This window comes from Notothenia rossii (assembly GCF_949606895.1).
Source record: "Notothenia rossii genome assembly, chromosome: 2".
NCBI classification, from domain to species: Eukaryota; Metazoa; Chordata; class Actinopteri; order Perciformes; family Nototheniidae; genus Notothenia; species Notothenia rossii.
The window spans coordinates 67,635,125-67,662,468 of record NC_136904.1 but is presented as its reverse complement, the minus strand read 5'-3'; the positions used below and the strand labels follow the sequence as shown (position 1 = coordinate 67,662,468).

At 41.8% G+C, this 27,344-nt stretch overlaps 1 protein-coding gene across 1 annotated transcript; it reads right to left on the bottom strand.

Moving 5' to 3' along the window:
- Window positions 1-277: 277 nt before the first annotated feature.
- On the bottom strand, window positions 278-3,335 carry LOC307029662 (zinc finger MYM-type protein 1-like; the record flags this gene model as incomplete). Its single annotated transcript, XM_079665741.1, has 4 exons — window positions 3,311-3,335; window positions 3,114-3,221; window positions 2,791-2,838; window positions 278-2,553 (listed from the first exon to the last, which is right to left on the bottom strand). Exon 4 carries the CDS (start codon window positions 2,459-2,461, stop codon window positions 278-280), a length of 2,184 nt encoding a protein of 727 aa, XP_079521867.1. The 5' UTR covers window positions 2,462-2,553; window positions 2,791-2,838; window positions 3,114-3,221; window positions 3,311-3,335.
- Window positions 3,336-27,344: the final 24,009 nt, after the last annotated feature.

The following is a 27,344-nucleotide window of genomic DNA, read 5'->3' as shown; positions in this document are numbered from 1 at the left end:
AAAAGTACTATGACAAATGAACATAAACTTGAATAAAGTAGTCATATCAGATAGCACTGATGAACTGACAGTACAGAATAAAAAGACTGACAAAGTGACCATCACTGTTCAAAGATAGATATTTTTAATAAAAAACACTCAACACTAAATAGAATATATAAATAGATCCAAAAATACCTTTAAAGGATTAAATAATATGTGCAAAACAAACTGCTTAACAATGAAATGAAATGTAAAAAAACAAATGCAAATACAAATGTTCCTCTCGTACGTACAGTCAGAATTGTTCTCTTCTTGCTTTCCTGGAGGCAAAGTCATTGATGACCTGATCATAGGAGATCTGGCTGCCAATCTGGTGGTTTATGCTGATTATTGCCATTCCACTCAGTCGATCCTGGGCCATGGAGGACCTCAAGTATGTTTTTATCAGTTTGAGCTTCGAGAAGCATCTCTCTGCGGACGCCACTGTCACTGGAAGGGTACAGGCTATTCTCAGCGCTATCCAAAGATGTGGATAGATCTCACACAGCTCGTTTTCATTTAAGAAGGTGAGCATCTCCAATGTGGTCATATCTTCTTTGGGAAGCTCTGGAAGGCTTTGCATCTCCATGGCTAGCTCTCTCCAGTCAACGTCTGCCTCTTCGCCACAGGTCAATGTTTTTCCCAGCAGGGCACATTGGTCTGTAAGTGACTCATCATCCAGATTATGGAAGTTGTGAAGCACTCCAAACTTGTCTCTTACTTCCCCCAGGGACTTGAATCTGTCCTCCAAAGACTGGATGCCACAGTCCACCACAACATTAAAGAATCCTGTTTCCAGTCTCGTCATGGCATCAGCCACTGCCTCGTCAGCTGCCTCGTAGGCAAAATACCTCTTTTTGCTCCGCAGCCTCTTTTCTTTCAGCACTGCCTCAACATTCATATTTCCACAGAGCTCTTTTGCTGTGGCCTGAGCATCTGTGAACCCATTGGCCCTGTAGGTTACCAGCGATGCTTTGGTTTTGTCTAAGAGACTGACTGCAACATCCAGCTGCATGTTGACAGACTGAAGGAGCTTGCTAACTGTATTGATCTTTGACAGAATATCATACCAGACAACAGTGAAGATTTGGAATCTAAATGATCCAATTTCTTCTGCCAGGGATTGGGCCTCAATTCTGACCATGAGATCATTTGCGTTTTCCCTCACCTCTAGCAAAGCCTCCCTGACCTTATCCGTTTGGTAGCGCAACGGCTCGATGCTATTCACTCTGCTCTCCCACCGCGTCTCACTCCAGGACTTGAGAGTGATGTCCACATGTTTTTTCAGGATGGTCCACCTCTGGGGAGAACCTGAAAACAAGGTGTACAGCTTCTGAACATTACCAAAGAAGCAAGTAGCATCTATTGATCCTTTGGCTGAATCCGCCACCATCAAATTCAGTGTGTGGGCTGCACAAGGAACATACAGAGCTCGAGGATTCTTCTCCAACAGCCTGGCCTGCACCCCTTTATTTCTGCCCTTCATGTTTGCACCATTGTCATAGGATTGTCCTCTGCAGTCCTCAAAGGGGATCTTCAGCTCCTCCAGCCTGTTCAAAATGAGTGTAGACAAACCAAGCCCTGTGGATGCAGGGGCTATGATGAACCCCAGAAAGTGCTCCCTGATCTCAGTCCTTTTCTTCACACTCACTGTTCGAATCACAACAGTCATCTGCTCCTGGTGGCTGACGTCTGGGGTGCAATCCAAAATGATGGCAAAATACTTGGACTCTTTGATTTCAGCCACCATTGCTGCAAGTATTGTGTCACTGATACAGGACATGAGTTCATTTTGGATTGTTTTACCCAAGTATGTAGTGTAATTTCCTCCACTGTCAATGCGTCTGATGTGTTCTTTCAGAACAGGGTCAAACTTGGCAATTAGCTCAACTTCTTTGAGGAAATTCCCGTTGTTGTGGTTATGCAGGGTGTCAACAGTCCCTCTAAGTCCCAGGTTCCTCTCTGCTAGAGATTGGATGATGGAAACCAACCGAATGAGCACCTCTCTCCACCTCTTCTTCTCTGCCTCCAGGAGGTACAACTCTGTTTTGTCTATTGTCTTCCCTTTTCTAAGACGGAGCTCTAGTTCCTTCCAAGTCAACACACTTTTCACATGATCTGGGCTGTTGTCGTGTAGCTTCAGTAATGCGCCAATATTCACCCAGTCCTGTTGTCCCTCTGTTATGAGCTTTAATGATTTCTTGGAAAACAACTTGCAGCAAAAGCAGTAGACTGAATCATTGTTCTTGGAGTATATTAACCAGCTTCGCTTAACTTTCTCACCATTTACAAGTGTTCTAAACATGTAATGATAATGAAAGCTTCTGTTGTTTGGTGTTTTCGGGAATACAAAATCTCTGTCCACCTGTACTGGCCCCCTAATCACCAGATCTGTACGTACGTGATCATTAAGTACTGATGGCCACCCAGTTGGATCCATTGGTGAACCAGAGAGAAAAGGAGTAGAAGTTACAGAGGTAGGTGTAGTAGGCGTAATGGTACTGCTCTCAACTTCAATGGGTACAGAAATACCTATAGGGAAATTAATTTTAAAAAATAAGTTTTTGTTACTTGACATGTTTACAAGTTGATGTTCCTGGCAATGAACAACACAGTTGAATGATTGAACACAATAGTAATAATAATATTCATAATAATAATAATAATAATAATAATAATAATAATAATACCATGATTGATTGGACATATAGTGCTTTGCTTTTCTTGACAAACAAAGTTAAGGTCTCTTTGATGTAGGCCTAAACTTACCAGCATTGTCAGAGGTGGTTTCTTCAGTGATGGAAGTTGATGGAACTGCTATGGAATAAAGAAGTATATCATTGTTTAATATATGACTATAGGACTGTCTCTAGATCAGCTGTCTTTTCACCACTATGGCGCTGCTTTTGAGATAGCTCCAAAGTGCTGATCCAGAATCAGTCCTTAAAAACAGGTATCATCAAACTCCTGCCCCATGCATGACAGATATTTATTATAAGCATTGAACAGCGAGCTTGCTCAATAGAACTTCGACAAATGGCAATTGTAGCTAGCTCTATGGGCTTAATCTATACACTTAACACATCATTTACCAGCATTGTCTGAGGCGGTTTCTTGGATGACATCGGAGTCACTGGTGCCAACAGCTGACCTTGTGGTTTCACATTCACCAACAGCAGCGGTGGAGGTTGATTGACCTGCTATGGAATAAAGAAATATATGATTCGTAATGTAATGACTTAATATTCCAAATTCAGAAAGCTCTCACTTTGGGCCCATTTGAACTCACCAACAGTGTCCTCAGTGGACGTTGTGGTGTGTGCTGGCACCTGCTGTGGGCTTCCAAAGTACTTCAGAAGTGCTCCTGAGGAGAGTATGTTACAGAGTTAAGCTTTATGGAAACAGACTTGAAATGGAACATCAAATGGAACATACTAGCTTTATATAGCTAATTCAATATTCAGCCAATGAATACTTGCATTTACATGAACTTAGAACCCACACAATGATGTTTGGATAGTTCGATAGATAGATAGATAGATAGATAGATAGATAGATAGATAGATAGATAGATAGATAGATAGATAGATAGTACTTTATTAATCCCAGGGGAAATTGGTTTACTTGGTCAAAATATGAAACAAGCACATATACCTAGCTAACATTAGCTACGAGTGTGACTTGCTGCCTGAGCTAAACTTTTCTAAAGTAAATTAATCAGTAACGTTAATAGCATCGCATTATTCTACAGAAAGGCTGAGATAATAATGATAACTTGGCTAGTTAGCTAGCTGTAACGTTAGCTAGAAAGTAAGTAGTAGTAGTAAGTAAGTTAGAATACTCCCAAATCCAAGTTATCCAACTATTGTTAGTGGGACACAGGACAGGAGACAGAGCCATAATATGAAGTTACATACCTTTATTGTCTTGCCTTTTTTCTTCATTAAGTTTTCTATTTTTTCGTTTTTGATCACCAGAGGCGTATGTCCTTTTTTTGCCAGACATCATGCAAACTGAAGGCACCACAGTTGAGTGCTCAGCTTTGCCTGCCTGCTCGAGTTGTCACAGCGTTACAAATGTGCCACAAAACCAACCAATCGGAGAACTCGAGAAGGTCAATTCTGATTGGCTGGTCGTCTCCAATCATATCTTCTATCTGAGATAGATGAGAGTAACACCTACGCCACAACGATTGTTTTTGTACTCCAAATATTAAGCAAAATATGTCACATTATATAATGACTGTTACAGAGTCATCATTTTGAGAAAAAGGCCTTCAAAGTTTCCTCTTCTCTGGATCGATCTGATTGATTATTAGCGGAGCAAATTATCAAAATAGTACGGAGGGAAGATATTTTCGTTTGGATTACTGGTCTGGGGGAAGCCCGCAAGTGTGTGTGTGTGTGTGTGTGTGTGTGTGTGTGTGTGTGTGTGTGTGTGTGTGTGTGTGTGTGTGTGTGTGTGTGTGTGTGTGTGTGTGTGTGTGTGTGTGTGTGTGTGTGTGTGTGTGTGTGTTTGTGTATTTTTGCATTTGTGTGTATTGTGGGAAAACACTCGAGAAACACCGGCTGTTGTTATGCCTGCTGTGACGTCAAGTTACTCCGTTCTCCGCTTTTAATTATGCCGTTACAAGCTTCAAAGTTGTATTTATCATCTGAATTTGCCGAAACAAGTTTAATATTTTGAAAGCCAATACTTTGTTTATTTGAAATCAGATGAAAACAAACTGTAACGGACCCTGCCGTGTTATCTATGATTACTATACACCTTACATTCATCATTTCAGCGGAGGGAGGGGAAGCGGCGCTGCGGAACAGCAGAGTGGCGAGTGAGAGCTGTCATCCTCCCTTTACAAGCTTCAAATGCCTGTAGCTAATGAGATTGAATCAGTGTTCGAATTACCCATTTGCTTTCGGGGGAGCCCTATTTATTTATGTTATTGCTAATCATATAGGCAGACCTGAAAGATCTATATGTTTCCTGCATTAGGTCAACATTGATCGCCAATAGCTTGTTTGGTAGGACATCTTTTTTTCTCCTCTCCGAAATCTCGATCGCTTTTTCGTTTGCCTGGCCCTTATGGTGATTATAAATCTTTTTCCGCAGGTTATTCTTTTAATCACTGCTGACTTTTCCCTGAATCCTTTCTTGTGAAAGGTGCACTCCGGTGGATTTTTCTGCGAGCGGCAGAGAGATCAATATACTTTTTGCCTCTTTGCAAATCTCATATCCACATTCATCAGAAAAGATGGAGTGAGTGGAATGAAAAGCCATGGATAGCTTTCATTCCACTCACTTCATCTTTTCTGTGTTCAGTTAAAAGGCAGGTCATGGGCATCGTCAGGTTTGCTAGTGCAGGTGGCGCCGGCGGCTGTGGCCGTTGTTGAAGCCTCTTCAGGCTCCGCATCGGCAAGCCTCTCCCTCGGTGTGGAGCTGTCAAACGCGACCCTAACGCCGCTTACAGCCGGCTAGCTAAAAGTTGTTCCGTTCACGTTGTCATTTTTAGAATCCTTCGCTTCTTTGCTTGTGAATCCAAAAGCTGCGAGGTTTGGCTGATTTCGTTTCGCCATATTTTTTATGAACATTTCAAATACGCCGCCGGCATCGCCGCCGTAACCATAGCAACGTAAGTAGCGTAAAGAATGCAGCGCCGCCACGTACAGATGGCAACACCCAGAAATATTCACAAATATAAAACAAATATTCAGAAACTGTAATGAACAATGACTATTATTTATTTCAAGAACTTTTATTTACAGAAACTCAACATTTCTAATCTGTGTGACACAAATATGCAGCTCCCCCTATTTATCTCAAAGTCGGCCTTCAGGGGAGCTCCCTCCCTCTTCGGGGGAGCCAAGCTCCCCCTTGGCTCCCCCCCATTTCGAACACTGGATTGAATATAACAATCAAAAAAAACAAAATATACACAGCTAGATCAGATCGCGTTTTAGATGCGACTTTAGAGTAGAGCAACGGTGTACTGAGATTTTTTTTTTTTGCTAGGGGGCCCCTCAGTGGCTGCGGGGCCCTAAGCGGCCGCTTATGTCGCTTAATGGGTTGGGCCGGCCCTGCAGCTCATTGTTACTTTGTAATTCTACTCCACTACAATTCAGAGGTTAACCTGGTATTTTTACTCCACTACATTTATTTGAGTTACTTTGCAGATTCTGATTAATGATGTGAAATATAAACAACCCTTAAAGCAGACTTTAGTTACACCTGAGGAAAATTCAGGGAAAGGTGATTGTCAAGTCCCAACAATCAGGAGAGATGTTTGATAGTTGGTGCTTGAGAAGACTAAACATATATCTGCAGATCTCTATAAAGTATATTAATTACTCGTTATTATCTACTAATTAAAAACTGTATATAATTGCTATTTTGGACATCCCTTTCAGGATTTCCTAAGGTTTATTGACATATCATATATGCAACAGTGCATTACAAGACATCTATCAAGTGTGTATACCTCCACCATTAAGCTGTCAAATTATGCAAATTTCTTATACTATCTACATACATAAGAGTATAATTAATGTGTATAATATCAGTTAAAATAAGTGCTTCAACTAACATTGCAGGAAAGCAATATATTAGACGTTAAGTACTTTGTAAGGCTTAATATATCTATCTGTAGATAGATACCCCCAAAGCTTTTTTCTTATTTGAAAGAAGACCTTAACCTAAAGTATTCTTTAATGTGTTAATTAGTTTGTCTGTTTTGCACATCCTCATTAATATCTTTGTACATCCAGCACTAAACTGTTTTATTGTAAAGATCACTTGCAGTATCTTCTTGATTTTTTATATTCTATATTTCTATCATTGAACTTCTACTTTCCCTCTATAATAGTATATACTCATAATATTATTTTCATCAAATAACATTATTCAACAAAAATAATTCAATAACATGCTTTAACCACTAGGCGGTGCACACAAGGTACACACAGAATACTAATAATAACTTTGTATTATTAGTGTAGGACACTTATGTATGTCTAACATCTGAAGATGTGTAGTCGACTAGTTTTATTCATGTTTTTACATAATTTTACAGGATATTGCTATACTATTTCTCATGTTTTACTTCTACACATTAATATCTGATTTGTAAAACATCACAGACAGAAAGGTATATCCGTCATTTAATGGTAAGCTATTGAAATTGTGATTCCATAGATGTGTCTCCCATCAGCCAAATCCCCTGACTATTCTCTCAACTCAGTATTTACATTCTTATATTCAAAGAAAATCAGCAATATCTTTAAAAACTACAAGTCCTTTTCTATCAGCTGTGCACTGTTATGGTGTAAATATAACCTATCTACCAATTGGATAAAATATGCCGAAATACTATTGATACTGCGAGGAGATGTATTTTGTGAAAAGAAATGCAAGATGTTGTTTAATTGTTGATATATTTATGATCCACGTCACATATTCAGTTCTCATTCATAACACTCCGTTCGATTTCTCACTATGGGATGCGCCTCAACGCGTATGCAAACAGAAGCATCAATCTCATTACACCAATCCTGATTGGCTGGTGATATTGACGTCTACGTCAGGGAATCCACCCACCCTATAAGTAGCTTACGCTACGACGCAGCGTCATTCAAACACCTCTTCTCACTTTGGAGCACATCTCAAAATATCAGTAGCCGGGCTAGCTTAACTGTCCACAGACTGAACCACAAGCTAACTTTCGGTCGACGGGCACTTGCCGGCTACTCTTGCTTTGCAAGAAGATTGAGTTGAATATTAACACACCAGTTAATATTGAGATCTGCCACGCCGTTTTTTCTTTCGGAATAACGGTAAGGTTTTGATTTTTCTTCTAACGGTAACGTACCTGTTACTAGTTTATCCCTCCACGCCGACACCCTGGCGAGGGAGGACGGATTCTTCTCTCCCTCACACCAGAAGGAGACGGAGATAAAAGATATTAACACACCAGTTAATATTAAAAAATCTGCCCACCGTTTTTCCTTTCGGAATAACGATAAGGTTTTGATTTTTTCTTTCAAACGGTAACATACCTGTTACTAGTTTGTCCCTCCACGCCGACACCCCGGCTAACGAGGATGGACCCTTCTCTCCCTCACACCGGAGGAGACGGAGGCTCGGAGACTCGGCTCTGCGGCTGCGGGTTTAAGATTTCGAGCACAGACTCACACCAGGTCTGCTCGTCCTGCCTTGGGCTGGAACAAGCCCAGGAAGCTATTGATAACCCAGGTTCGTGCGGGCATTGTGCCCGCTTCACCGCCAAGAGCCTCCGCCGACGGCTAGCGTGCCAAGCTAGCCTGTCGGGACAGGACCCCTTCATGTCCGTTGATTTGCCGGCCGCCAATCGGGACATGGTGGCGATTGAGCCCCGTGCTGTGTCAGGCTGGGGCTCAACAACGGCGGTAGCCACGGAATCGGAGCCCCGCGCCGTGTCAGGCTGGGGCCCGGTGGCGGCAAGCCGTGAGAGCGGAGCCCCGCGCTTTGTCAAGCTGGGGCTCCCAACTGGACCTCAACGTGGTTCCACCCGCGGAGGATGTCCTGGAGCTGGATTATATGGAGGAGGATGAAGAGGACACCTCTGAGTTGCTCTTATCCGACTCGGATGAGCACGAAGATGACATCTTCGTTTCATCTGCTCAGGCTGCAAAGCCGGAGGCGATGTCCGCTCCCCGGGTGAAAGCACACCAGCTTCGCCCTGCCTCAGTATGGACCTGCAGGCCGTGTGCTGGCTGGACATCCCCTGGCCTGAAGTGGCCAAGGAGACCTCCAGATCTCGCTATGAGGGGAATAACTTTCCCCAAGCAGCGAGGATGAAGAGGCAGCTTCTCCCAGTCTTTCCAGAGATGCTGGACGAGGTGTCTCAGCAACAAGGCCCCAATCCAGGGTGCCTCCTCTTTGGACTGTGACGGCATGGAGAAACTCGGCCTGTTCAGCATGCCGCCCATGGAGCCACTGGTGGCAGCCCACCTCCAAACGCGGCTGGCTTCGGCACCGAGCAGGAACCCCGCGCTACCGGCAAAGGCAGACCACTTCCAGTCAGCAATGACCGAACAAGCCTATAAAGCCGCAGCTTTGTCCGCCAGGGCGCTCAACGTCTCCTCGCTGCTGACCGCCTACCAGGCGGAGCTCTGCGAGGACATGACGAACAAACCTGAGCCTGCCGTGTGGGACGAAATCGCAGCGATCATGGACATTTGCCTCCGTGTGCAGCGCTGTACAGTCCAAGCCACGGGCAAAGCACTGGGGATAATGGTTGTACAGGAGAGAGCCAGGTGGCTTAACCTGACGAACCTTCCAGACCGGGAAAAAGAGGACATCTTGGACATGCCTATTGTTCCCGAGGGCATATTTGGCTCCGCTCTAGCTTCGATGCAGCAGCGGTGTGAATCCAAAAAGAAGGAGGACGAGGCTCTCCAGCTTTGTCTTCCCCGAAGGGTCCAGCCGCCGCCTTCAACGGCCCCGCGGCAGTCCTTCGCTCAAGCTGCCTCACGTCCTGCCCGTTTCAAGGTCCAGAAACAGCAGAGGTCACAGCCCGCCCCGGGTCTCCAGCCCAGACACGAGGCGAGGACGAGCTGGCCAAGAAAGTCTTCGGTTTCGAAAGTCTCCGGTTCCGGCAGAAGCCACTCAGGCACAGCCGGTCCAGACTTTCACCACCAGGCGAGGAAGAAGAAAAGGGCGGCCTGACAGCCTCCTCTCCTCTCCTCGATAAAAGAGCTGGGAGTTCCCTGTTCTCCAGCTCCAGAACACTTTCCAGTGTTGGATGCTCATGTGTTTCCGGGGTGCAACCATGCCCCCATCTTCCCGCCACCTCGAGTGATGTCAGAACGTCATCTTCAAGTTCGCGCCGTGAGGGAAATAGACTTAACATCAAAGACAGCAAGTTCCGCTGTCTGTTTAAGTCACACAAACACATGTCATCACTATTGTCTTTTAATAAATCATTTTCCACTGTCGTTTCCAGGCTTAAAGCCAAGGGCGCAGTCAATAAAAATGAAAAGCAAAACAATAAAAACAATAAGCAGTCTGATGTCTACCCCCCTTCTGTGTGACTTCCAAAGAGAAAAGCAAGAAAACTCGGAAATAGTATATATATATATTTTTTTAAATGTTTTCGGATATCATATTGCATTAACATCATATCCCAACATGCATTGCGGCAAAAACATCCAATCAACGAGCTTCAAGCTGAGGATCTTGGGTAATCTGTTCAGTGGGTGGTTTGTGGTGTGTATCGCTCGAAATGTCCCTTATATATGCCTACATCTGTTTCCGGTGACTTTATTTACGGCTAAAAAGCATGCTAAAAATCCCAAGATTATAGAATAAAACGAATAAATAAAAACAAGGATAATTGTGTGTTATTGTTGATTAAATAACCGTGTGTTATTTAGAAAAGAATAACAAATTAGAAGGAAAAAACAATTAAAAAAAATACAGATTTCAGTATTTTGAGGCTCTGAGCCTAATTTATTTTCCTCACAGACGGCAAAAAAGTCCGACATTACGATTTAAAATAAAAACAAATAAATAAAAAGATAAAACACTGGCATGTAATTTACGTTAAAATAAATAGAATGGTTTTGAATAATAGATGAGAGTAAAATCTACGTCACTTTACAACCCCGCCCACTTTAGGTGAAACCAACGCTGTCATTTCAACGGCGATCAAGCCTGAAGCCACAGAGATCTTATTTTACTGTCCTTTGTTCTTAGAGGAAGTACAGAAATACGTAACTCTGGATTTGTTTTAATGTTTGAGGTGCAATAAACGACACAGCAGCTTTTTGGCATGATAAAACTATTATTTTCTGCCTCGCTCATGAGAGTAAAAGCTGGCGAAATGACAGCCTTGCCTACTGATTTCAAATGTGTGCTCTAAAATGATATTTATAAATGACTATTATCATTCAATTCAATTCAAAACCTTTATTTATTCAGGTGAAAACCCATTGAGATCATTGACCTCTTTTTCAATGGTGACCTGCTGCAAGTAGGTTCCAACATGAATACAAACATGAAAGAAAAACAAAGAGGACATCATATGGCATGTTTACATTGACTACAGTTTGTATAGCTAGTAGCATTTACAGATACCAACAGTTTCCGATTGGATAGCATCTATCCTTGCTTTAAAAACATGTAATGGAACCAAACTGCTCAACTTCCATTCCTTTTGCAGACGGTTCCAAGTTAGCGGAGCTGCACATCTAAAAGCTGTATTCCCTAAGACACATTTAATACAACCACAGCATTCGATACAACCACAGCATTCGATCTCAGGCAGTAGCCATTTACAATACGCCGTGAGATCAGGGAGCAGATGTAGGATGGAAGTTTCCCTAACATTGCTTTGTAAATAAAAAGATACCAGTGATTGAGCCACCCAGTTAGTGAAAGCAAACCTGCCCTTGCATACAGGGTACAATGATGGGTTAATGCTTTACAGTTTGTCACAAATCTCAGTGCACTGTGATAGGCGGCATCTAACTTGATCAGGTAATTGGCCGGTGCATTCATATAAAACAGATCACCATAGTCCAGCACAGGTAAAAAGGTCACAGTGACTAGCCTTTTCCTGGCCTCAAGTGAGAAACAGGACTTGTTTCTGTAAAAGAAACCTAGCCTAACCCTCAGTTTTTTTAGCAGGTTATTGACATGCAGTTTAAAAGAGAGACAGTCATCAAGCCAGATTCCAAGGTATTTGTAACAGGTAACCACTTCAAGTTTTTTCCCTTGCATAGTTACAATATCTAAAACAGGCTCTGATGTCTTTTTAGCTTTTGAAAAGAGCATTACCTTGATTTTATCCACATTTAAAAGAAGCTTTAGTTCAGAGAGCTGAGTCTGAACAGTGTTACAAACAGCCTGTAATTTAACAACCGCCTCCTTAATGGAGGGACCTGCACAATACATCACGGTATCATCCGCATACAAATGTAAAGTAGCTTCATCCACATTATCACCTAAGCTGTTGATATATATGGAGAATAAAAGTGGACCTAAAACAGAACCTTGTGGTACACCATTAGAAATGTTTAACCACTCAGAAGACAGCCCATCAAAATGAACACATTGGGACCTTTCAGACAGGTAGTTCACAAACCACCCCACTGCATGGCTGGATATGCCAATACTGAGTAGCCTCTGCTTTAAGATGCGAGGATCAATGGTGTCAAACGCTTTGGAAAGGTCAATAAATAGAGCTGCACAACTCTGCTTATTATCTAAAATACTAGTAATGTCATTCACCACTTTCATTGTCGCAGTGATGTTGCTATGTTTCTTTCTGAAGCCTGACTGATGTTTAGACAGGATATAATTTTTACATAAAAACTCCTTTACTTGCTCACTCACTAGTCGTTCGAGCACTTTAGCCAGAACTGACAATTTAGAGATTGGCCTATAGTTATTTAAAATAGTTGCCTCCCCTCCTTTCAGTAAAGGCAAGACATAAGCAGACTTCCATACTTTTGGAATTGTATTTGTGCTGAGGGAGAGGTAAAAAAGAGAAGTAAGAGATGGAGCAATAACATCTGCAGCTATCTTTAAAAAGAAAGGTTCTACGTTGTCCGGGCCAGCCGGTTTCCTCGGATCTAACTTGGATAATGCTTCATGAACAACACCAACAGGAAAAGGAGTAAAACTGAAAGGGTTTTCCAGACCACATTGTTCAGAGTCAGGGATTGGAGTGTTCACAGAAGCAGAAGCACAGTCAGTGACAGAATCAAACAGAGAGCCACAAGACACAAAATGTTTATTAAAGCAATTTAGCATAGTAGCCCTGTCTGATATAATGCCAGATACTGTGGTGAGGCACGGAGGTAGCTCATTTGGGATATCACCAGTGGAAATCGATTGTATGGCTTTCCAAAATTTCCTAGGATTATTTAGGTTTTCTGTGGTAACTGACAAATAGTACTTTGACTTAGCACTTTTTATTTGCGATGTGAAGCTATTTCTTAGCTGCCTAAAGCGTAGCCATTAGGCTTGGGCGGTATGACGGTATTAATGTATACCAGGGTATTTCGAAATACCGTCGGTATGATTTTCAATACCGTGACGTCACAGACTGTGCGCCAAATCATAGATGCGTTTCATTCTATTACACTGACACGGAGTTTTGACAGGGGCGACATTGGTTGTAATGCACAGCACAAGCCAGCAGAGGGCAGGGGAGGGCAGTCCGTCTTTCCCGCTCTCAGAGCTCAGCACAGAGCTGAGCTGAGCAAGATGGCGGCAGCATTTGCCGGCCCCGAACTCGGACAACTAGTAAAAAAGAAAAATGCCTCTGCGCCTGTTTGGGACTATTTTGGGTTTACTCGTCGCCTGTGACTTCATCCAGCACAACGAGAGACAGAGGCACTTCTTTGGGAATGTTTAAGACGGGGTGAGTGCGTGTTGACATTTTTTAATCCTATGCAACTGGTTGATGGTTTTGTAGTCGAGGTCGGACGGTTTTAAAAATGAAAGCATTTACGTACTAAACATTCACGCGAGTAATCCAATGAATCAAATGGAAATAAGGTTTTTAACACATGCACGGAATAATATTGCCAAACTAGTTAGTGAATATAGCAAACTTTATTCAATAAGTGTTAGAAATTAAAATCAATGTTTTAATGGGGAAATGTAGTTTAAACATGCCGTCAGTTTTAATGCTCTTTTATACTGAAAAAACTGAAATTCTTGTGCACAAGCAGTTAAGCTTTTATTCTGAAAATCCTTCATCTACGCATGTAGCATGTGGCTAATATACGATTTCCTAAAGAGGTGAATTTAGTAGCGAAATGATATGGAGTGGTGCAAACCGAAGCCTACTGATTTAACACTACAACTATAGATGTCGAGATACTACCATGCTGAATATTAAATGAAGGTACAGTTTATTTGAATACATTATTGTTTACAGACGAGAGTAGCATCTGACAACATCCGGAATGACCGGAAACCAAACGAGCCGAGAAGTATTTTTTAGAGTATTGATTACAGCGTTTAGAATGTGTTAAATGAAAAGTGATGAAAGAGAATATGAGGAGAAAAGGCGTGTTGAGCATACATTGGATGTGAAAGGAGCCAATCCTCTGTTTAAATGCAACAACGGACATTGGAGACGAGGCGAGCCGGCAGGCGGGGAGGAGCAAGCAGAGGATATATAACAGCACCGGAGGAGAGATCCAACTCTTGGCTTCCCTAATGAGGAGCGGATCACAGCTGTTTGTCTGACTGAACAATATCATGCTTGTGACCAACCCGCGCCTTTTTTAATTAAAGTACCCAATTGAACTTTCACAGAGACTCCATTTAGTCTCCTTTTAAAGCTTCTCTCCTGGACGTGAGAATAACGAACAAAGTTTACATAAGTCAAGTATTTACTCCCGGAAAATCTTTATGTATGATGATATATTGTTAACTTAGCTCACTATGGAAACGACGTCGGACATCTACAAACGCGTCCTGTATCCGATCTCAAAATGTGCCATTTGCACAATGTGTCATGTATGCAGCCCTTGTTTTGCACTTGCGCGCACGTCGCGGCACTTTGCGAGCGTCTACCGGCTCGGGCTGCATTTTACACCGAACATATAATATACCGTTCGAAACATCTATTTGCCGCCGAACGCCACCTCACTCAAGTCGACCCAAGTCATACCGTCAGTGGCGGCCGGTGGAAAATATTTTTGGTGGGGCTGGCTGTTGATATAGTGAGTAAAAAAAATTTTTGGGGGAGAAATTACCCCTTAAATTGGGACTGATACCGTCATATACCGTATACCACGGTATGATGTCAGCAAGGTATGACGGTATGAAAAAAATTATACCGCCCATGCCTAGTAGCCATTCTATCTCTGAGCCTGATTTCCTAGCCTTTGCCCAGGCATTGTTTCTCTCATGAAGGAGACTGGACAGTTCAGCAGAAAACCAAGGATTGTCTCGTCCCTTCACTCTAAATGTATGCAGGGGTGCATGTCTATCTATAATTTCCATAAAACCAAGATAAAAATAAGACCATGCAGTTTCTACATCTGCACACAGATCGATTTTACCCCAATCAAAATCAAACAGATCATGTACAAAACCCTGCTCCACAAAGTATTTTTTGTCTCTTTTTAGGATGATGCGAGGTTTAACCTTTTGGACCTTAGTGTCCCTAATTGTGGCTACAACACAGTGGTCACTCACATCATTAGAAAATACTCCCACAGATGAGTATTTATGTGGAACATTTGTTAAAATTAGATCAATTACGGAGGATTTATTTGGGGACTTAATATTTATCATTATCATAAGCAAGACAATAAATGGCAACGATATGTAGAAAATACGTGAAGAGATACGTTCATAACGAGCATCACGTGGGAGAAAATAAGTTTCCAGCTAAACATAATTGAGAATGCAGTTTAGTTCTATGGGAATGTAATTTTTAGGAGACAGGGTTGCCATAATACATTCTGACGAAAAATACAAATTATTATGAATACAAATAAAATAAAAGAAGCCTCCCGTGAGTTACTACAAGCTATAAAGTAGATTTTAAAAACGTTTTATAGAATAAAAGCTCACTGCTGGACGTTGTAGAAATGCGTGTGTGGACCACGACAAAGGAGCCTCATTCACTTTACATTGGGGTTCTTTGCGTGGTGCACACACGTAAATGTAGCAAAGTTTGTGACTCCACCACGCAATGCGGTGTTCAGGATTCGTGGTGCAGTCACGCATTCTGGTGAGATCACAAATCATATAGTTTGGTGTATGCAGTTTGAACCAGAGTAGCAGCATGGAGGTTGGATCGTCACCAAAATAAATAAGTAAGTGGCCCGAAAAAAGTTAATGACAAAGAAAATACACATTACCTTCCTCAGGCAGTGTGTTGGTGCTGGGGACAGGAGACCCCCGCCTTGATGAGAAACTGTAAGAAATGATCGGGGAATCCCTCATGATGACTGGATCTGAATTTTTTGGGTGGGTTGTGGGGATGTAACGATACCAAAAACTCACGGTACGATACTATACCGATAAAAAGTCCACGGTACGATATTTGTCGCGATATTGAAAAATAAAGAAATTTTTGGGGAATATTTGGAACTGATTTGTACAGCATTTTAGTGGGATAGTAGTATTTTAAAGGGTCAACAATATAATAATCAGACCCTGCAATAGAATACATCAAGTTTCACTTCAGTTTTTCAAGTAACTCAACACTCACTCACTCAGTATCATCAAGGTTATCTTTTAGGAATATGAGCATGTCCACCTTTCCAGGTAGAAGCTGAGATGTTTGGGCGTTTACAATATCCCGTGCTGTGGAAAAAACTCTCTTGCTTGGTACTGATGTTGTTGGGACAGAGAGATATGCTTTGGCCATGGGTGACAGCAGTGGGTACAACTGTGCATTGTCTCTCCACCACTTCAAAAACAATACAGTTTGAGCCAAGAAGGTGAGGCTTATTGACAGGGCGAGATATAAATATACTACTTGTCAATGTCTCTAGGTATATACAGTACATGTAGCCCTGTAAATACGATGTCCTTTTGTGTTATCTGTTGTTTTATGCTCATGTCGTAACCTACTTGCTGCCATGTTGGACAGGTCTCCCTTGAAAAAGAGATTGATGATGTCAATGGGACTATCTGGTTAAATAAAGGTTTAAAAAAACGACGGTATTGAGAATTTTTTTTTTTTTTATATGCGCGCGCATTCAGGTAGGCTCGCCCTGATTGGCCGGCTACATTTATACAACTTCAGTGTGTGAACGCTCACGTATCATTGATGAGAGTAGTACCCATAGAGTCCAGTAAAGGGCGGAGCCTGTGTGAGATAGAACCTCCTAAGTGAATGTTGGACAATGTAGGAGTAGGGGGATAGGCTTGCAGTCAAGGTTTCGTTTGTGGTCCTTTTTGTATTCCTGCAAACACATTTATAGAGTGGGGATTGCAGATCTGAGTTCATCCGTTTTAATTTGAGTAACTCTATTTGTGTGTAGAGTATTTGTGCCTTAGACAGGTCTTTAAGTTGATCTGAGTAATGTTTCGAGCCCAGATGTGCGCCTGGAATGCTGATTCTCCACTTACACATTTAAGGTTTAAATTGCCTTTGCAATGGCTCACCTGGAAACAGACATTGTGCACTGCATAAATGGAGGTTAGCAATCGAGACAGGACATGAATTTGTGATGCGATGCAAGGTCATTTGAATTCAACATCGCATCCTGAAGGCTTGAAGCTAAAGAGCATTTCCTGCACGGAAGCAGCCATCATAAACACAGATTGTCTGTAGTGAGTTCTGTACTACTTGTTTTATCGAATATAAGAGCTGATTCAAGATCTCTTTTGGGAGCAGAGACCTGCCCCTGGCCTCTGTAGACTGAGTGCTGACATTAGAGATTGGGAGAGTGAAGAACCAGATAGACGCATTTCAGCCTGAGTGACTTTACTATTGGGAGCTATAAGGGAGGAGTGTATGATTAGGGGTGACTTTATCTTAAACATACAGTGGCATCAATAGGAAAGAAGAAACTCGGGAGAATTGAGTCTTGTTATTGTTGCACAAGATAGTCCAGAGTTAAGTTGAAGTTAAAATTACTGTAGATAGAGTTCACTGTCATCAAAAGGCTTGACGTAGGCAGACTGTACTTCAGTGAACTTCCAAGGGATGCAATTACATTTGCTGAGAAAACCGGTTGATACCAGTTCATAAACAGCAAATATGCTGAATCCAGCTCTATTTCTTAAACCGAAAACATCCGTGGAAGATAGGAGAAAAAGCATTCTGCCCAGACAAGCAGTCTGGAGAGAAAAAACGATTCAACAGCAAGATTTGGAGCTTGGGAATTACTGTAGTATTAAGAACCATTAAAATAAAGACTATTATATTATTGAAAAATCTTCCTGATATGAGACTATACATATCAACAAAAACAGGTGTTTAGATGCAAGGAATGTTTGGGATTGTGCTCAAGGCATCCGGCCCGCCAGACATTCTCATCCAGCCCGCGCGACTTGGGTGACTGTGGCGTTGGCGGAGTGGTTACTGCGTTCGCCACCCCGCCCATTTTTTTTTTAACAACGTCTCTAAGGTGCAGTACCAGAGTCCAACAGAGAGGCAGCAGCTGCGGGACAGTAGACTGCCTACTGCGAAACCTTCCCTGCCTTGAAGAAGAAGTGATCATTCGTTGTGAACAGTCTTATTTGTGCACTCCACAGCAGCAGCCCCGCCGCGACAGAGCCCAACAGAGAGGCAGGAGCTGCGTGACAGTAGCCTAGAAGCAGGGTTGGGTTGTAACGGAATATATGTAATGGAGTTACGTAATCAGAATACAAAAATCAAGTAGGCTAACTGTATTCAGCTGGCGTTACATTTGAAAAACGAGTAATCTGATTACAGTTACTTTCGTAAACCTGAAGTGAATACATTTTGGAATACTTATTGGAATTATTGGTGGAAAAGTTTCCTCACAAAATGTAATATTCATTACCGGCAGAACTGTGTGCACACTGCACAGCGCTGCAGCTTGTCTGTGAGCGAGAGAGATGCGGTGTATCTGTGAGGCCCCGCCCCCGCAAGCAGATGAGAGAGAGATCTCTTTTAAAATATATTGAAAGTTAGAAACGGAGATGGTTAGATAAAATGTGCAAGACAACGTTTATGTAGCATTTATTTATTGTCGAAATGATGACATTTCCTAACGGGATCAAATCAAAGTGAATGGCCTGCTGCTGCTGAATGCATTGGGCAAGTGAGTGGTAAAAGTTTTAAAAGTTATTACATCGTTTCAGACAGTGGCGGCTGGTGGAAAATATTTTTGGTGGGGCTGTTGATATAGTGAGTAAAACATTTTTTTTTGGGAGAAATGACCCCTTAAATTGGGACTTCTGGAGATGTAATGGCCCCATAAAATCGTGGTTCTAGGGCCAGGAACAACCAGACTGAGTCGGGCTGAGTATGCTAAACTAACTGCGGTCAAGCCAGCCTCCACTCGGGAAAACCTAGTCAAGCCAGCCCTCACGTGATATTGCGGTGCGCGAATGTCCTATGCATTACGGTAGAGTCAATAAAAATCATCCCTCTGTGTTTAGATGAGAATAAAACAAAAACTGTCCAGTATCAAAGACTCATTTCACTTCAGGGTGATAGCATGACATCCCATCTAGTCACTCAGAAAAAATCTGGACATTCTGATTTAGAGTTTCAAAATAAAAGACTTTTGAAATCTCTATTGTATGAGCTATCATCCCTGTTTTTAGATGAGAATAAAACAAAAACTGTCCAGTATCATAGATCCATCTCACTCCAGGGTGATAGCAGGACACCCCATGAAGTCACTCAGAAAAAATGAGGACATTCTGATGTAGAGTTACAAAATAAAAGATCTTTGAAGTCTCATATATGAGCTATCATCCCTGTCCCCAAAGGTCTTTTATTTTGGAACTGTACATCAGAATGTCCTGATTTTTTCTGAGTGACTACATGGGGTGTCCTGCTATCAACATGGAGTGAGATGGATCTATGATACTGGACAGTTTTTGTTTTATTCTCATCTAAAAACATGGATGATAACTCATACAATAGAGATTTCAAAGGTCTTTTATTTTGAAACTCTACATCAGAATTTCCTGATTTTTTTTCCTGACAGTTTTTGTTTTATTCTCATCTAAACACAGAGGGAGGATTTTTTTTGACTCTACCGTAATGCATAGGATATTCGCGCACCGCAATATCACGTGAGGGCTGGCTTGACTAGGTTTTTCCGAGTGGAGGCTGGCTTGACCGCAGTCTAAAACTAGAGAGAATCGTTGTCAAGGGGACTACAACAAGATGAACATATTTGACCGTGATTTAATTGTAATACACGTTTCAAAATGATGCAGAAGTAACAACATACTGATATCGGATAGTAAAAACTATGAATTAAGGCTTTGACAAGTCTGCAGACAGACGGCAGGCGAAAAACCTTTTTAAAATGCGTGTTTTCTAAATGGAGCTTGGCTAAGCTAACGTTATATATGCTCCGACCGTCCACAATCACAACAACGGCCTATACAGACATAAATAAACCAACGACTGTATTCGCCATGACACAGACAGTATGTGGTTTGTACTTGTTTAACTTTTGTCTAGTTTCTGAACAGATATGAAGAGCTGTGAGCTCTGTGTTCTAAGAGCTAACGGCTGTGTTGTTTTTCTGAGGAGCTCATTGAAGATGACTTCACGGCTCCACCTACACTGCGTTACTATAGATACTACCCCAGTTCCTCACGAGTCAAAAAAACAACTCACGTCAACGCACGTAAGCAACGTGGGCGCCAACGTGAGCGCTCTCGTGACCAAAATATTTGACGGCGCTGATTGGCTGAAATTATGTTTCGGCGGCACAGTTTACTATTGAGACTTTTGCAACGTGCTGGTTGCTGCTGTTTGGCTCGGGGGCAGCGCCCCGTAATGATAAACTAATGCCAAGGGCAAGGCCAGGTAGGAAACATGTGACTTATCAGTAACTTTAGACATCGTAACACAATTTTAAAAGAGATTTTATTGTAGATTATACATTTTACTGATACCAATTGTATGATATTTACCTTGTTCATTAAAAATAAAAAAGATATATGTTTTTTAAATATATATATTTTTTAATATATATTTTTTAATTTAATGTTTTTTTTAATATTTTTTTTTGTATGTGGGAAGAGGTGGGGCGGCGCCCCTATGGTCCGGCCGCCACTGGTTTCAGATAATAATAATAATGATAATTCATTCTATTTAGGGGCGCCTTTCAAAGCACCCAAGGACACCTTACAATTCATAATATATTCCAAGGAAATGTTTTAAGACAGTACAAAGAATGCAGTCCGGGTGATGTTTTTTATGTGGGGTGTAGATGAGAGGGAGCTGTCCAGAATGAGACCAAGATGTTGTGTTTGTGCTCTTGATAAGCCATTAAAACAGTAAAATAAGTGTCTCCTGTACACCAAAACATACCCATCTGTTATGGAAAAATAAAGTATTCCAAAAGTATTCTAAAAGTAATCTGAATACGTAACTAACTGTATTCTGATTACTTTCAGAGCATGTATTCAGTATTCAGTAACTGATTATATTTACAAAGTAACCTTCCCAACCCTGCCTAGAAGTGATCCTTCGTTAGCGTGAAGAGTCTGCTAAGCGTTATGCGGTCTGCAGTACCTGAGCGTGCTCCACTAGCATTGTGGACTATATAAAAATCGCTGGCCCGCGATAGTGTCTATTGCAGGGGTAGCCAACAAGGTGCCCGCGGGCACTAAGTTGCCCGCAGGGGGGAAATTGGTCGCCCGTGTGCATGTTCTAAAAATAGCACAAGTCACCATGGAGCTCCGTCTAAAAAAATTATTGAATACATTTTGGTTTTTAAAATGACAATATTGAATATAACATTTTAAAAGCACACATGTTGTATGTACATATGTAAGTGAAATGGAGATTTGGTGCGTGAAATTGAACTCTGACCCCAGATAGGTTCAGAGTTGAACTCCACGCACCAAATCTCCGTTCCACCTTTAGCTGAGAGAAGCTAGCATGAGCAGCTACGATCATGGGCCTCATCACCACACACACACACACACACACACACACACACACACACACACACACACACACACACACACACACACACACACACACACACACACACACACACACACACACACACACACACACACACACACACACACACACACACACACACACACACACACACACACACACACACACCAGTGGTGAGGATCTCAGCCTGCCACTGACGTTCAACCAGAACACATCAGCAGTTAGCTGTTAGCAAACAGAGATCACAGCTCCTCATATCTTTTCAGAAACTGGACAAAAGTTAAACAAGTACAAACCACAGACTGTCTGTGTCATGGCGAATACAGTCGCTGGTTTATTTATGTCTGTAGGCCGTTGTTATGAGTGTGGAATGAGCATATACAACATTAGCTTAGCCTGGTCGACCCAATCTCCGTTCAGAAAACAAGCATTTTAAAAGGTTTTTCGCCTGCCGTCTTGTCTGCAGACTTGTCAAGCATTAATTCATGGTTTTTACTAACCGGTATCAGTATGTTGTTACTTCGGCATCATTTAGAAACGTGTATTACAATTTAATCACGGTAAAATATGTTCATTTTGTTGTAGTTGTAGCTCCCTAGCCAGCGCGTCTTGTTTGAATGATGCGAGTAAACACAGATGGCAGCAGCGGTGAAACTCGAGAGATTAGAGCGAAGTCGCGTCCGGTGTGAACGCAGAATTACAACGACCCCTGATAGATCTCGCGAGAATGTGTATAAATATAGATACATTTTCATAACAAAACAATGGGGTTGCTATAGCAATGGTAAATCATTGTTAATAATTATTGTGAGGAATAATTAACATTAACATGTGATCAGACAGTCCTTCACATACAGTAAATTAATATGTATTCTGATTATTATTAATAATAATATTATCATTAAAGGTGAACTGTGCAATTATGTTATTCAGGAAGTTTGTATCAAACAAGTAGCCCTTCGTATTACTCAGTACCCTTGAAGTAGCCCTCAGTGACAAAAAGGTTGGTGACCCCTGGTCTATTGGATACATTTTGGCCCTTGGACAAATGTAGTTGGTGATCCCTGCTCTAATTTGTCCTTACATATGTATTTTTAAATGGCAAATGAGTCCAATTTAGAGAAATATTAAACTGTCATCCCTGAGCACTCACATACAATAATACAATGATGATGCAACTACTGTACAATTTGAACACTGTGTCCATCAATTGATTGTCTTTGCTTCTATAATCAAAGAAGACCAGAATGTTTATCTTCATTTTGCCTTGTAATTGCTTGGACTGTATGCAAATGGTTTTGGCACGCCACTTTTACATTGCTTGTCATGCCTCCATTAATCTCATATCAATGAGATGTGATTGTTGTTGGTACTGGATAAGACTGATGTATGCTCCGTACTCAATCATCAGATGACGTTTGTTAATTCCTCTTTGTTGTGAAAATGAAGGCCAAGTGTTTGGGCATTAATTCCGTGCTAACCAATTAGCACTGTAGTTGTGGCTGAGAATGCAATGTGAGAGCTGTTGGCAGTATACAAACATGTTATGGGCGCTCACACAGGGACATACATGTATGAATTAAGTGCAAGCTCTGCAAGCTACTTGAGACAATCAACGCAATACTGCTGTTAAATGTAGTCTTTAAAACTTCTTTAGGGTAGCTTAAAGTGATGTTGTAAAATAACAACCGGGGCCTTAAAGGGTTAATTAATGTAGAATTATCTTCTAACTGCAAAATGTCCAATGCTGCTACAGTTCATATAGCATTTCAGAGACATACTTTACCATTGCATCCACTTGAAGGTCATGAGTTCATATTCCCAGAGGATAGTACCGTAATTTTCGGACTATAAGCCGCGACTTTTCCCCCATTTTTCAACGCTGCGGCTTATATAACGGTGCGGCTAATCTATGGATTTTTACAGCTAACGGCCACCACCTTTAACTCTATGGAATCTATGGCCGGTCCGCGGACCCCGACCTTTAAGCGGCGGGTTCCAGCAGGAAAAGCTGGAGGCCGGAAAAGAGTGAGACAGGTAGCGCGCAAAAGTAAAAGTGGAACCGAGAGTGGTAAGCTGTTAGCTTGAGTACAATGATGCATGAATATCATACCCTGCTTAACATAAGCCATGTGAGCATGAAACCAAATATATGAGTGCAATATGAGCAGCATGAAATAATATTTGCTTAGATAAATACTGAGACATGACCCATGATATAGGCAGGGCTCAACGCTAACTTTTAAAAGTGGTTGCCAGGGTGGCAACCAGGCATCGGCTTTTGGTTGCCAAAACTGAAAATACGGTTGCCCTTTTTTAGATACCTTATATTTTTAAATAATTGAGATGCTATAAAGTTATACATCAACTTAATAATGAACATGTGACACAAGAATGTTCAAATGCTTTACAATAAGTAATTAACGCACTTATTTGAACCTAAGTGGTAGTAAACTTGTCCACCCTCAATTGCTGGTATACAAAATACCAGTAGTGCTGCTGTTGTCCTGTTCTTCATAGATCCCTCACAAATGAATTGAGCAAGTCACTAGTCTCTTGATCATCCGTTGTCTCCCTTTCAAATGTGGGTTTTCTTGACCTTTGTGCTGACCCCCACCATAGACCCATTGGCCCTTCAGCATTGAAGTCTTGGATTGGCCAGACTAATACATTTCTAATGTTAAATAAATGAAAACCATTCACAGTTAAACATTTGATATTAATTATTGATGCTGTAAATTACCTTTTAATATGTCTAACTATATTTAAAATGTGTTACCTTTTTATAGAAGTGATTATAATTTAATGCAACCATTTTTCTATGGTAAAGTTTCGTTTTGCACTTTTATTTTGGTGTTCTTCCTCCTACCATTTAGATTCAATGTTAGATATATTGCACTATGGTCAGACAGGTCTGCAACACCTATTATACAGTCTTCTACCCTATATTTATCTCCCTTTGACATAAAAAAGTAATCTATCCTAGAGTAGACTGAGTGTGGGTGTGAGTAGTGCGTGTATATCTCTCCATATATCTGTGATTCCTAGTTCCCTCAGTTGTATGTTCATGTATCTGACAATGTGCGTCCTAGCCTTCCTTGTACTTGTTGTATCCAGATCATAGTTTAGTACCACATTGAAGTCCCCCCCGCAAATCAGGATTCCTTCCATTTCCACAGCTATGATATCAAACAATTCCTTAAAAAAAGTCTTATCGCTGTCCGGTGGGGCGTAAACATTAATTAGTGTAACCATTTGTCCTTCCATTTTCCCTTTGATCACCACATACCTCCCCTCTCTGTCATATATTTCTTTGTTTATTTCAAATTTTACTGAGTTCCTAATTAGTGTAGCCACCCCTCTCCTACCTTGCTTAAATGAACTATAAAATGTGTTGTTATATCCATACCTTTTCAGTTTTTCATGTTCTTGTACTGATAGGTGAGTTTCTTGCAATAAGATAACCTGCATCTCCTCCTTTCTAAATTTGGTTAATACTTTCCCCCTTTTAATCGGATTGTTCAAACCATTGACATTTAACGACACCATTTTGATTCCCCTACATTGCATTATATTTCCCTTCAAAGCATCTTTTCGTTCCCTCCATGTCACAAAACACAATATATATAGTAGCAGCAACCGCTAAGCTAAACAAATACAAATTAAACATCAGAACTTGGTCTTCCAAAGTTTTCGGGGTTTTTAAAAATATCCCCCTTTCCCCCGCTGGTGGGTGGAAGGTAAGGCCTCTCCTAGTGAGAGGGCCCCCCCTAGTGGCGGAGATCTCTCCTGTGGCTGATCTCCCAAGCTCACTATAATTGTCCAGCGTGTGGTTTAAACTCAGGAGCTCCCGGCCAGAACTTTGTGAACATTTTTGATATAGTCTTTAAACCCCTGGTCTCTGTATTGGTGATGTAGGTGATTCTATGTTTCTGGTGAATTAGCACTTCTTTAAATTAGTCCGAATCAAATCGTAAAATGTTATAGATAAATAATTCCCCAGCCTGCATACATGTCCATACAGGTTCCTTTTATAAAAACAAATAACAATCTTACTTACTCACCCACTACAGTGTTTCAAAGTGGCACAAAATAAAAAGGCTATAGCATTTATAAGTAACTTGGTTAAATCTGTTTGTGTCTGTGCTGTCTTTTTCTGATCGCCGTGGCCCGTCACCTCATCCTTCTGTCTTTTCAACGCCGTATCTTGTTCCCTCATAGACTACTCATCAACACCCTCGATACGGTGCCGGTCTTCCCTCACTCCCATCTCGTTGTTGTCTCCCCGCTCTCGTCTCCGAAGTCTGGTCTACTTGCGCACTGCCTCCAGTCTCTGCAGCAGAGTAGGTCTCTCTACTCCCGGGTCCGGCACCTGCCAGCCTCTCTGCCGCATCGCCCTAGCCGCGTCCTGAGCACTCTTATACACTATCGTTCCTTCGTTCCAGTAAACCCTCAGTGTGTCCATTGGAGAAACTAATCCCTTTATCTTTGAGAATTCTCTTGAGCCCCGCATATTTCCGACGTTTAACCGCCACCTCAGAAGAATAATCGTGGTCGAATGTCACTCTCCGTCCCTTCACTTCCATCGCCGTTCTCCAGGCCGTCTTAATGACGTTCTCCTTGACCTCGAACCTTAAGAAGTTGACAATAATGGCTCTTGGGGGTTTGTCTGGTTGTGGTTTTGAAGCAGGTGCCCTGTGCGCCGTTTGAATCTCCAACTTAATATCCTCCGACATTCCCAGCTCCTTGTGAATTAACCTGTCGACGTACTCGGAGACCGAGTCTCCCTCTATTCCCTCCTTCAACCCCCAGATTCGTATATTATTTCTTCTCGACCTCCCTTCTATGTCGGACAGCTTATCTTGGAGCTTGGTTTGTTGTTCAAGAGAGGCCGTAATGATGTCCTGGACGTCGGTACTCCACTCCTCGACCCCAGCCGTACGCTCTTCAAGGATCTCCATATCCTTCTTTTGGGCCCGCATCTCCGCCTCGGCGGTCTCGAATTTTCTATTTGTTTCCTCTCTGAAGCTATCAAGCCCTTGCTTCATATCTTCTCCGTGTTTTTCCATATATTCTCTCAGTTGTCCCATTTCTTCACGTACTCCTCTTAGATTTTCTTCCATCCGGCTGCCAATTTGATCCAGTTTAGCATCCATGTTGTGCTGGGCTTTCTCGAGTTTATCCCGCATGGCATCTAAGCTAGTCTGCAGCGCCGACACCCAGCTAGGTTGCTCGTCGTTGCTAGCTTTAGCGTTAGCCGTTAGCGGCTGACTGTGTTCCATCTGGACCTGCATCTCTCCCGGCTGTTTTTCGTCTTTCGTCTTTTTCTCCATTCCTTTCTTATTTACCAATTTGCTCATGACCTATTCTTCCAACTTCAAATCACATTTATCAGGGTTTTCTTCCATTTTGAACTTATTTGGCCGGGAGCTCCTCTTCTTAGCTGCTTATCGCCTCATGTGTAAACCGGAAGTTGTCTCAGGGCTTCTTAACATTTAATAAACTATGAATGTGTCATACTCACTTAACGGGATGAAACTCAGCTAACTCACTATGAACAATCTTTACCGAAACAAAACACTCACAAGAAGCGTCTAAATGAGCCCTGAGCTAAATATTTCTAACACACTTAGCACAGAACTCTAGGCATAAATACTTTATTACTTATCGGATCTGCACAAACAAGCAAGCTGAGATTCCACATATTCCAGACATATAAATATCATCACTGAGCGGT